Here is a 13,536-nt window from a genome sequence, read left to right on the forward strand (position 1 = left end):
ATTTTTTTTTTTTTCTCAGTGTTAGCAGCTGGAAGACTTGCTCGCATGTGTGTTGATGTGTGTGGCCTTGGGAAGAAAGAAATCCCATCCCCTGCTTAAGGAGCTCTGAGAGAATAAACAAGGATAAGTGTGAGGAGGTCAGCTGTCTGTCCCTTGGTGCCACATCTTCATCACAGCCCTAAGCAGCTGATTGCTCCTGGTTACCCAGACCTGGTCCCTTTCGGTGTCTGCTTCCTTCCGAAACACACACGCACACACACACGTACACACAACTTCCCTTTTACTCATGAAATTTATTATCCGATGTCGAATCTTACTTTCGTATGTACATCTAGCTTTACACGTGAATTTTCTGCATGCAGAGCCAAGCTCTCTCCCTTTCCCAATCTGTAACATCATTCAAACAGGCGTTCAGACAATGTGACAATGCCTCAGTGAGTTTCAGGGTGTTTATTTCTTTCGGACGAACATAATCCGCTAGCTCAGTCTTTCTCTGCCTCTCTGCCTCTCTCTCTCTCCTCTTACGTGCAAACATACACCGACTCTCTCACAACATGTACAAATAAATGCCTCGGAGGGCTCCCGAGTTCAATGTCACGCTGGGCAGAAGTGGAGCAAGAGTGGAGGGAGAGTGCGCGCTGTGCGGGCGGGGAGAGAGCCTTTCCGGCCAGCAGAGGGCAGCCGAGGGGAGGCGCTGGCGCGCGAGGGCTGAGCGGAGCCTCGCCTCGCTCGGGCAGCCTCAGCCTCAGCACCAGCCGCGGCGGAACCGGGAGCGCAGCCACTGAGGGCAGCGGCGGCGGCGGGAGCGAGGCGCGCAGGGAGCAGCGGCGCGGGCGGGAAGCAGAAGCCGCCGCCGCCGCCGCCGCCGCCGCGACGGGCAGCCGAGCTCGCCGGCAGCCAGCTCGGGCCCCTGCCCCCTCGGCTTCGTGCCCCCGGCGCCGGGCGGCCGGCGGGTCTGGAGCCCGCGCCGTCGCCGGCCGCGTCCCCCGGGCATGGAAGGAGGCGGCAAACCCAACTCCTCGTCCAACAGCCGGGACGATGGCAACAGCGTCTTCCCCGCCAAGGCGCCCGCGACGGGCGCGGGGTCGGCCGCGGCCGACAAGCGCCTGGGCACCCCGCCGGGGGGCGGCGGGGCCGGCGCGAAGGAGCACGGCAACTCGGTGTGCTTCAAGGTGGACGGCGGCGGCGGCGGCGGCGAGGAGTCGGCCGGGGGCTTCGAGGACGCCGAGGGCCCCCGGCGGCAGTACGGCTTCATGCAGAGGCAGTTCACCTCCATGCTGCAGCCCGGGGTCAACAAATTCTCCCTCCGCATGTTTGGGAGCCAGAAGGCGGTGGAAAAGGAGCAGGAAAGGGTTAAAACTGCAGGCTTCTGGATTATCCACCCTTACAGCGATTTCAGGTGAGGACTCCCGGCCGCCGCCCCACCCTCCCTTCCGGGCGCGCCCTCCAACACGCGTCCCCGCACCTGGGAGGGGGCGCCCGGGGACTCGGAGGGAGGGATTGCGGGGCGGGAGGGGGGTGGCGCTGCCGGCGGCTTCCACTCCGGCTGCTCGGGCTCCACTCTTCAACTAGTTTCGGCCGAGGAGGGGGTGGGATGAGGAGCTCCTGTTGCCCGGGAATCCCAGGGAGGTTTCGCCTCCTTTGCCTTGTGAACTTTGGGGATACATCGGGGAAGATGTGACCCCCCCCCCCCCCAGATGGAAGGATGCTAAGTTGTGCCAAAAAACGATAACAACAACAACAAAACAAAAAACCAAAAAACAAAAAAACTTTTACTTCGGAGCTGAGAGTGTAAGGAAGCGGCCAGAAAGTCGTCTTTGGGGTGACACCCATCCTCGCGCTGCCCCCCGCCTTTCCCAAAGGGGAAAAAGGCGCTCCTGGGCTTGAGGAGAGGATGGGGCAAGCGGAGACAGTGACTCACAAGTCCTAGCTGTTCCAGCCGCTCTCACCCCTGGGGAATGTTAATCTGTTTTTCATCTGCTTATAGGCACTGGGCATCCTCAATGCATTTCTTCAGAATAGTGGCTGGCAGGCTCAGGAAGGGCAATTTGCGCTTGGATAGTCCCTGACTTGAGATTTCAGCCGGGCAGGCGCTGCCAGCTTGGGCAGCAGCGTGGCAGGAAGCTTCGAGTTCCAGAAACAGACAGGGGGCGTTTCCAGAGCCCCCTCCCTGAGACTGAGAGACACCCTTTCTTGACCTTGACTACAAGTCTGTTTCGGAAAGCTCTTTCCCGTTTCCCAGCCCGGGAACTAGGGCAGGAGGAGAGCTGTCCGCCAGGGAAACTGCTTCGGAGAATTAAAATTAAGACGTTTCCCGATCTTATTTGTCGCCCAAGTATGTATTCGGTTATAAGCATGTTTAAGAGATTATCAAATGAAGGTCGTGAAGTAGATCCTCTTATTAACGTGCGCACACGCTGCAGCTTCCGAATAAGGTTGGGTTTTCCATTTAAATTCTAAAACTCAGGGTGACTTGCCTTTTCTCTTTCTTTCTTTCTTTCTTTCTTTCTTTCTTTCTTTCTAAGTGAATTCATTCGAAAAAGAAGAAGAATCAGTGAAAAAGTATATGTGCAAATTAAGCCGATTTAATAGGCGTCTATTAAACAGCAATCAAAGATAGCAATAAAAAGCAGCATTACTTTGAGTTATGTTTAAGGGAAATTGCCATCGACTCCATGCCTCCGCAGGAGCTGTCCACAGTTCTGAATGACATTAGCTTTGGAAAACCCAAACTCCTGCCGCACTAAGCCTGGGAGTGAACGTCTTCACCTTCTTTGAATTTTATATATTGTCTCAGAAATCAGTAGCGTCTATTATTTGTGCATAGAGTGAATGGCTTTTAGGAAGTGTATCATTTTAAGGTTCTTATTTACCAAAACATGTAACAAAGTCCAAAGGAGGACTTATAGAATGTAATGACATTTATAGTCTATAGCAAATTAAGAGTTGGATTGTAAGAATGTTTACGTTGAAAAGGATCTAAATAAACTGCCACGTTTCCTCCCTCAGGAAGATAAGCAGACTTATAAATGACCTTGTTTTAAGGCACATTAGACTGTCATGTTCTTTAAAATTTTAAAGGTTAGAATCAAATGTAGAAAACTATCTCTCCCTCAATCCTCAGTGGAAATATGTTGCAACCTAGTCCCTTTTGTTTTTCTTTCCTGAGAAAAACTTTACAAGGAAACAGGCTTCAGCCTTAATAACAAAAGTAAGCATGGTGTTTCCAGTAATATATGTGGTTCACTGTTCACATGCAAATAAAATGCTACACTTTATTTATTTTACCTCAATTGAGTGATCCCTTTTGATTACTTTTACTTTTATTTCTTGAACAATGTAAAAAGAGACTACACTTTTCAAAATGTGGCACGTGGTACATAATTAAGCTTTTACCACCTACTGGATAAAAACATAGGGCCACCTTTCAGGAATTGGAATAGTGTGCCAGAATCTTTTGAATGAATGAAATTCATGAAATTAAAGATTCTCCACATTTTCTCAAGTGAATCATCTGAGACTAATATCAAACAACAAAAAAGTTACTAAGAAATAAATTGAGATCAGATGATGGTTAACTTTTACCATGCACTTCAAATAAATGAGAAATGATTAAAAAGTGAGATAATACTCTAAACAAAATCCAGTGTGGAGTAGTTTACAATACTGGACTTTCTCTTGCATAACTGGACAAAAGGAAATGTCAGACACAAATTAAACAATTACTAGGTTTAGGTTTCTAACTGGAAGGTATCTGAAAAAGATAGATTTTAAAACTCGCAATTACAATATATGTTTTTCCAAAACAAAAAACTAAGGAAGTAATGATGTAAATACTTATTTGCCTATGTCAAGACATTTAAATCTTATTATTATTTCATTAACATTTTTATATGATATTAATAAGATTTCTCAAAACCTATATAACATGTCAGGATAATGGAACGGAAAAGGCAGAAATAAGAAAGACAAAACTCTGGCAGTACTTTTTTCCCTAAAGGACAAGAAATATGGGAAAAATCTCTAACATAGTAGAAATGTTATGGTTATGATCTGTTCACCTCAGGCTTTTTCCTGAAGAAGACACTTTAAGGGCAGGGCTTCGCTATGATTCCTACAATGCCAAACTGATGTTCAGTAATAATTCAGCGACTGAGAAAGTGACACTTAAGAATCAGTTTCCATGGAGGGGTGGGAGATACTGGAAATAAAGTTTTTTTTTTTTCTTTTTTAACTTGATACTTTCATAAGCTTTTGCATGGCCAAGAAAGTTTACTCATTTTGCTCTTTGGTCAGTCCCATCCTGCTGAATGTAGGGGAGTCTGCCACTCCGGGGTAGGTCAGGACTTTACCACTGTGCTGGTGATCCAGTGTCCCTTTTTAGGATGACTTCTGAGCCAAGGCCTTTTCCACTTCCTGGGCTTTGCTCCCACTGAGACTCCCGCAGAGCTAACTAGGTGCTTCTCTCACCTGCCCAAGAGAGCTATTGCTGTGTCTGGCACGTAGTTTTCTCCTATCTCTGGTGTAAGTAGGGCAGAGGCTCTGTATTTCCCTTCTTTCTCAGGAGAGGATGATGTTAGAAGCCTTCAGGGACTAAAGAAGAGTCAAATACTACCAAAACTGTTAGAAATAACCGGGTGGCAGAAAGGGAGATGTGATGATGGAAGCAGAGATCACAGTGATGTCCCAGGAGTCAAAGAGTGCATTCAGTGTCTAAAAGCTGGAAACGGCAAGCAGTGGATTCTCCCCTAGAGCCTCCAGAAGGAACATAGCCTTTGATTTTAGTCTTGTAAGACTTGTTTTTTTTCTCTTTGTTTGTTTTTAGAAATAACTGGGTGGGAGCTAGAGAGTTTAGTAAAAAAAAAATCTTATGTTTTTGTCTATACCATGGTATATAATCATCCAAACTAGGGAAAATATAGTTACTTAAAAAGTAAAAGTAGGAGCACCTGGATGACTTAATCAGTTAAGTGGCGGCCGACTCTTGATCTCGGCTCAGGTCATGATCTCGCCATTTGTGATTTTGAGCCCTGCATCAGGCTCTGTGCTGACAGTGTGGAGCCTGCTTGAAATTCTCTCTTCCACCATAAGAGACTCTTAAAATGCAGAGAACAAACTGAGGGTTGATGGGGGGTGGGGGAGAGGGGAAAGTGGGTGATGGGCATTGAAGAGGGCACTTATTGGGATGAGCACTTGGTGTTGTATGGGAGCCAATTTGACAATAAATTATACTGAAAAAAAATTCTCTCTTCCCCCTCTCTCTGCCCCTCCCCCACTTGTACATGTATCTTCTCTCTCTTTCTCTCTTGCTCTCAAAATAAATAAATAAGCTTAAAAAAACCAAAAAGGAAAAAGTAAAATTATACTGATCTTTGTGTAGTAAGGACACAGTCTCAGTCTTGCTGAGTTTCATGTGTACCACACACGCAAAAAGAAATATCTAATTAGGAGGTTAAATGTGATTTTTCTTGAGATTACTAACAGTGATTATATATTTATTAGCTAAAATTTTATTTTTTATTTATTTAATAAAAAGGTGACTCTGGCCTAGCATTGTGCTTTCACAGCTAATCTATAGTTATGACATAATCATTCAAATGGATTGAAGGAATAGAGGACTTTTCTGGATGGTTTTTATTATCTGAGTAATTTACCTTGGAAGAATGTATCCCCAGACTATTTGCCATTTCAGGGATTCTGACATTATTTTCCTGGGTCACACTTATATATAGGGCTCTTTTATAGATAATGTTCCCATTTCATATATATTGTCGGCCAACATCTTGCCTCTGGTAAGGGAGGAGATTTTATATCTTGGCTTGTTATTTCTTCCACTACTTTTCATCAATTAGTATGAACAACTGTACGAAAAGCTTATTGTGTCATAAGTACACAAGGACCCTAGAGACGGGAGTCACTTCCTGAAGCTATTGCCATTTCTGGCCTTCCATCTCTGCTTCGTGTTGCAGCCACAATAATAGTGATGTCAGAGGTCACTGACATGTTCATTAGTGAAGGGAGGCTTCGCCCATATTACACAGTAAGTCGGAGACAGGCCTTTGTTTCTAGGAGCTTCTCAGGAAAAAACAATTCAACCTTCTGGGGTTTAAGGACTAATTAGCCTACTGTTATGTTATCTTTGTGCTAAATGCAATCTGTACGCTCCCAGCAATGCTCCTTTTATTTGTTTTCCATATCAACACAGCCAAAATTAACCATAAGAATTTATTTATTTTCTCGGTTGGGTGAAACTTTTTATATCTTATAAATTCAATTAAGTTTTTCCTAGTGACTCTACCAACTGTTAGGCCCAATTAAAGTGAAATGATTTGGAAGTATGAATTTATTCCATTACTTTTTCTTAGTATCCATTTAAGTTGCAAAACTTTAAATTTTATTTGATGTTTCACTATTTAATTGCATTTGATAGATCTTAGTGTGATATTATACTATTAAAATGTTACAAGATGTTTTGCATTTTTTTTCTGAGCAACTTTCCCTTTAAACCTACTTTTGGGACTTATTATAAATTGAGAATCTTTGGGCAGATGCGTTTTTACCAATTCACATTTAATTATGTCGACTTGTATTTATGAACTTGAATGTTGATGAGTAATGCAAGAATTTTAAATGCATTAGAATAATACATTACTCATTATCAAAAGCTCATTTAACAAAATCTAATTAAGCTATATCTACTTGGTCAAAAACCACAAACTGAAGCAACACCAACACCAAAAAGCAATTTAAGTAGTATTTGTAATTCTGCATTATTCATTATTCAATGAACCTATATCCCAAAGTGAGTAAGAGGCAAGCAAAATATATCTGATGTGATGCTTATGTGAACATTTTGCCATTCTAAGTGTAATTCTTTTCTTTAGCAGATAATTCACTTCATTACTTAGAGACAAGTAAGTAATGGGTTAAGGGTAAGGACTTTCAAATATAGTTTCTTATAATTAAAATACAAATTATGGCAAACCATAGCACCACAATGAAGAGTGCTGAACGTTTTCAGAGTCTGTGACAAAATTTCGTTTTATCATTTTATACAAAGAAGTAACAAACTATGAGTTAGGTAGCAGAGGTGGTGATAATGAAGAAAAAATCTGCATATACTAGGAAAAAAGACTGTTTTTACTTAGACTGAATACTTTTCTTCTACAAATAAATTTCTTTGTGAAGGCATCTTGATATACAACTTACCATTATTTTTTTCAAAAAAAAAAAAAATCAAGGGAATATAGTGATGCTCCCTGGTGCATCCTGGTATTATCTGTGTTATTGCAAAAGAAACCATTCTGATGCTATTAATTCTCTGTGATGTGTGTGTGTGTGTGTGTGTGTGTGTGTGTGTGTGTGTGTGTATGTGTATGTGCATTGTGCATGTGGAATGAAACTATTCAAGGGACCTCTGTACACGATTATATGCACACAGCATATATATTGATGTTGATTGTTTTTTAGTTGAACTTTTACCTGACACTTTCACCCAAGTTTGAATGACAAAAATGGATGTCATGGCCCTTTTCAAGTTTAATAGTTAATTTCCCCATAATAATCTTCAGCCATTTCACATAGTAACTGACCACTTGGTTAAAGCAAAGTAGCAAAATTATACATGTCCTGGATTTATAATTGGACCATCTTATTTATGTAGACCTGTTTTTATTTTTAAGACATTAGCTACAATTCTAAAGAAGTCAGGCTAATTACACATATACAGAATTAGCAACTATTTACAGATTTTGTACTTTCAGGTTAAATAGTGCTGCAGTGAACATCTTTATATATTACTCTTCATTATATTTTGGACAGTCCAGGGAATGGAATTACTGACTGTGAACATTTTAGAGATTCTATACATATTGACTTTACCAATTAACATTGCCACTGGTTGAGACACTTTTTTTAAACAAAAATGTTTATTTATTTCGAGAGCAAGAGAGAGGAGCAAGCGAGCATGTGAGCGGGGGAAGGGCAGAGAGAGAGAGAGAGAGAGAGAGAGAGAGAATTTCAAGCAGGCTCTGTGCTGTCAGCGCAGAGCCCAATACAGGATTCGATCCCACGAACTGTGAGATCGTGACCTTAGTGGAGATCAAGAGTCAGATGCTCCTCTGACTGAGCCACCTAGGCACCCAGAGGCACTTTTTAAAATTGTGAGTGACATAGGTTTATCAGTGTTGCTGATATTTCTGTTTAGATGTACACAAGTAGTTTTAGGACAGAAAGTCAAAACTATATTTGTCATAGAGTAGCAAGAGTGATCTTAAAAAGCAAATAATACTACTTAATGTCTAATAATATCATGCCGCTTAAAACCCTTTAGAGGCTTCCCATTTCTCTTACAGTACATTTGAGCTACAAGATGAGCTACAAGAACTTGAATAGTTTCAGTTTATCTATGCAACCTCCTCACCCACAACTTACTCCCTCACTATTTTCTGGACACCTGGGTAAATTTTCAGCCCCTACAGTAAGCTGAGTTCTCCCCACCACAGAGGTTTTGATGTGAAATTTAACCCCACTGTCTAAAATTCTCTTTTTACTTTCTGTCATTTTGCATCACACCTAGTTTCTCCTTGTCATTTGGATTTTCATTTAATCATTGTGATCACCCTCAGCTTTCACCACCCCCCCCCCCCGTTTAGTTTTCTATCTGGGTCTCTTCTTTCATTGGAATTTATAGTTACATTTATTTTATTTATGTCCCTCCACTAGAATTTAAATTCCATGACCTCATCTATATTACTCAATTTTGTATTTCTAATGCCATTAAAGTACACATAAGAGATTGTTTTCCTGCTTCAATTTTCTCAGATGCTTTATTTTTAACAGCTTTTTGAGCTATAATTCAGTTACAGTATAATTCACTCATTTAAAGCATATGATTGAATTTTTTCTAGTGTGTTCAGAGAGTTGTACAGCCATTACCCAAACCAATTTTAGAAAATTTTATCACTCCAAGTAGGAACCCCTACCTATTAGCACTAATTTCTCTCTCCCCTTCCTTCCTGCCCCCATTGCTGTAAGCAGTCAGGAATCTACTTTCTGCCTCCAGAGATTGTTTTTTTCTGGACATTTCATATCAATGAGATGATATAATGTGTAGTCTTTTGTTATTGGCTTCTTTCACTTAGCATATTTTCAAGTCTCATCCATGTTGTAGCATGTTTCAGCACTTTCTCTTTTGCGGAAGACTGTTCTGTTGTATGGCTATACCAGATTTGTTTATCCATTCATCAGTTGATGCACATCTGCATTGTTTCTACCTTTCAGCCACTGTGAATACTGCTGATGTGAACATTCTTATACAGTTTCTTGTGAGGAGATGTATTTTCATTTATCTTAGAATTGAAATCACTGGGTCAGCATACAGACTTTTAACAAATGTTATTGAATGAATAGACAACTAATTAGTCTGCAACCAGGATATGCACACTTTTAATCTTACAATTAGTAAATCCAGATAAAGAAAGCTCTTCCTTTCCCTAAAGCAACACCTAGCATCCACTCCCCACTGCCACCTGCAAGGACATGTCACAACCATTACATTTCCCTGCCCAGCGTGCAGATGACTAAATGAAACTGCAGAAACATTAAGTAGCATGAACATGGTGACATAGATAGTAAGAACTGGGCCAGGAATTCAGCTCTTCTGAATCTTAATTCTCTCACTCCAACCTAAAAGGAAGCAAGGCTGCTAGTATAAGTAATTCTCCTAACCTGCAAGGAAACATTACGGATTAAACCTAATCATTTATGCTTCCTACCTCTTGAAACCATTCCAAAATAATATGAGAAGACACACAGATAGATAGATAAATAGAAGAGAGAGGAGAAAACAGAGAACAAGAGATCTCAAAAACATTTTGGAAAATACGAAAGCTAATGAAGAAATTATATTTTACTTCCATGATTCTTCACCACTGAGCCCCAGAGGTGCTTAGGACATGAGGTACCAGTTAAGAAGCAGTTTCCAGGAAAGCCAGGCTGAAATTCACTTCCTAGTGAATACAGAACTTTCAGTCTTAACATTAGAATGTTTGGAGTCAGGCCAGTTCTCCCCAAGCAGGACACAAGAAAACTATATCCAATGGGAGACATTTCAAGATCTTCCAGTAAAAATTCTTGTTCATTATCTAATGATTTTTCAAAAAGCCTTACATATGTACATAGAGACTGTAATTATATGTTGGTATTCTATCATCTAATATGATATCTAAGCAAAACATTATGAGTCTTCTGAGAAAAGTCTCCATCATAAAAGAGAGAGACTAAGTCAAAGAGCAAAAGAAAGTCCAGAGAACAGAGAGGCATTTGGGGTTAAGGGAAATTACATTATTAAAAATAGTCTATAAATTATATCTTCAGGAAGATATTTTATGTAAGACAACAAGAACAATATGCTGTGAAAAGAGTATCCAGAAAATTTTTTTCAAAAAGTGCTCACATGTAAGAAGTTGGCACATGAAGTCTAGGAAACCTCTCAGAATTAGGGCAAAAAGAAGAACAGAACATGTAATGAATAAAATAAAGGATAACTCATCAGGTCAAAATCTATAAAAAACAGTTTCAAAATGAGAACAAGTGTGAAAATGGACATATGGAATTAACAGGGACATTTTAAACAAAAGTTTCCAGATAGCAGGAAGTGAAATGTCTTTTCTGAGAAACTCGCAGAATGCTCAGCATCAGGGAAGGAGAAGACCCCACAAAGGGTCTCCACACAGAAGCTGGGTCAGAAGACAATACAAAAATTGTTCAAAGAGAAATTTACATATCAAGAAGTGGGAAAAATACTGTAAGCTAAATGATAATGTAGCAGTCTCCAAAATTCTGGGTTTTAGTTTTTTTCAATTATAAAATGAGGAAAATAACATATGTATCTTATCAGGTTGTTGGAGCGATACATATTTTATGGTGATATTATAAATATTTTTATAGCGTCTGGATACACAGTGCTTAGAAATTACGCTCTGCACTTAATGCTATGTAATTGTTAGCTATTATCATGAAAGTAAATTTGAAACGGAATTAAGGAGTGTGAACTATTTGAGAAAAGAAAATACTCTCTTCGCACATACTTGACAATCTTCAGAATTCTTTAAAGCAAATGTGTCTGTGAAGACAGGGCCATAGAAGCATTAGGCTGTTCTAATTTCTTTTTATCTTGTTAAGTCTCGGCGGCAGAAACCCTGATGTACAATGGTAGGTTTTGTGTGTGCTATATGAAATAGCTTCACTCATGAGGCAATTAGCACTGGAAAACTTCTAATGCATCCTCTATCTGTAAAACTTTGCAGATACACCATTATTATCTTCAAAGTTGGTATAGAATGCTATCGTACTGAACATTTAGAATAGCTTTTAGGGAAAATTCTAACGGCACTGAGTTGCATGTACTCCTTCCTGTTAATCTTTATTTTCGTTAGGAAATGGCATAGTTAAACCATTTGGTATCTTATTTCAAATCAGTTAAACGTTATATAGGAGCCAAATAAAATGATTCATAACTTGCTAAATTCTTTCATTTTTTTATTGTCAAATTTAATAGTATATGAAAAATGGTTATTTGGAAATATAAGAAAGATTGCAAATTTAAAAGGATGATTTTTAATGTCTTTTTTTTTTACATCATTTTTGAGCAGATGTCACTTATTACCCTTGCAGAATGTGTTAGCCTTGTTTTTTTTAAAGGTTATATACCTTATTAAAAATTATGCAATATCTTAGTTGAGAGATGTGAGTAGGAGCTGAGAAAATGAATGTTGAGTGTTATATTGGTGGTACTTACAGGGAAAATGAGTACTCCTTATTTTTTCTATAGAGACGTTATTCATTATTTAAATGATTATTTTTAGAAAGGTTATTTGTTCTGAGCAATAAATTGGGTATTTGTTTTGAATAATCATGTAAGTGAATTAGGTTGAAGATTAGAGACAGTCTTGGATTCAGATGTATTTTTTTGGTTTATAAAACGGCAGAGGTACATGCTGAAACTGCCTAGTTATGGTTGTATCTGTACTGAACAATATAAATAACCCAGGGATTCTGTAAGCTGTAATTATTGGTTAAGCTAATCATTCATGCCCGTCCATTAGTGACTGTCAGGTTGTCAGGCTCATAGAATACTTTAAGAATCAAATGAAAGCTGTGGATCCTCTGTCCTAGAAAAGTGCATATATTCACAAAATTTTATCTGTGATTTCAAGAGGTTTGTGGTTGCCTGCAAGCACATTTATTTTTGGCCTCCAGCTTAAGACTTCCTGAACTATCTAATATTTTTACACAGAAATATGATACTAAAAACAATGGGTAGAAGATAGCTAGAGACAGAGTTTCCTTTGGACAAGCCATTGAAGAATTAGAACTGAGGCTAGGAAGATTTGTCTCAAGGGGCAGAGAATTCCCTGTCAACCAAATAGCTTAGTTCTGAGGCTAGATACGTGGTCAGCAGGGATTGAATAGATGTTTGTTCTTGATAGGTCAGTCAGTGCAATAAAGTCAGTGCGCAAAGTGATAGCGAGAAACATTTGGGATGAGAAGACGCTAGATGATTTTCTGTAGATGATGTTTACCTGCTTTGAAAAGCTGATTGAGGGATGCCTGGGTGGCTCAGTCAGTTAAGCGTCCAACTTTTTGTTTCAGCTCAGGTCATGATCTCATGGTTCACAGGTTTGAGTCGCATGTCAGGCTCTGCACTGACAAAGCAGAACCGGCTTGGGAATCTCTCTCTCCCTGTCTCTCTGCCCCTCCCCTCACTCACTCACTCTCTCTCAAAAGAAATAAATAAACTAAAAAAAACAACAAAACAAAACAACTGATCGAATCAACTGAGAGATGATCAAGCTAACTGTAAAGTTCATAGGGTGGCTGATTGTAAGATAAATATTTTAAAATATATCAGTAAGTTTTCTACATATTAACAACCATGATTGAGGGTATATAATATAAAAAGAATCACCAGCTATAAGAGCCAAAAATACAAACTACCTGAATTTGATATTTGAAAAAAAATTCAAATCCATATATTAAAGGATAAATGATACGATAAGTAGTATTAATCAACTAAAACAGTTGAGTAAAATCCATTCTCCTCAGTTTTCAGTAAAATGAAATCCAAATAATTTTAAACTTATAAAAGATAAAAACAACTGAAATCAGAATTCCTAGAAAAGTATTAGTGAACTATTTAATCCTGTTGCCATGGGCAGAGCTTCCCAACATAATACTCTAGAGACTGTGTAAATTGTTGCAGGCTTTCTGAAGGTCTATTTGACCCTTATAAAAAGTTCTTGAAAGTTTATAGACTAGTAAATTATCTGGCAGAAAAATTGTGACATGTTTTGCAAATAGGATGATCCCTACAATACTTAGGGAGAAAGATACAAACAGATACAACCTGAGTAAAATTCCAACCCTGTCTGAAACCCCTGCTTATCAGTTATTCCCCATATCTCTGCCCTGTCTTTTCTTCATAGAAGTTATTACAATTTATTATACAAAATTTTTTGTTTATCTAATTTGATT

At 39.5% G+C, this 13,536-nt stretch overlaps 1 protein-coding gene across 1 annotated transcript in view; it reads left to right on the plus strand.

The window, feature by feature from the left end:
- Positions 1–992: 992 nt before the first annotated feature.
- HCN1 (hyperpolarization activated cyclic nucleotide gated potassium channel 1) overlaps positions 993–13,536 on the plus strand; it is a 386,411-nt gene continuing 373,867 nt past the window's right edge. The window contains exon 1 of the mRNA XM_042960321.1: positions 993–1,399. Within this exon, the coding sequence (XP_042816255.1) occupies positions 993–1,399 (407 nt within the window). The remainder of the gene's footprint in view (positions 1,400–13,536) is intronic.

Source organism: Panthera tigris, chromosome A1 (assembly GCF_018350195.1).
Source record: "Panthera tigris isolate Pti1 chromosome A1, P.tigris_Pti1_mat1.1, whole genome shotgun sequence".
In the NCBI taxonomy this organism is placed as follows: domain Eukaryota; kingdom Metazoa; phylum Chordata; class Mammalia; order Carnivora; family Felidae; genus Panthera; species Panthera tigris.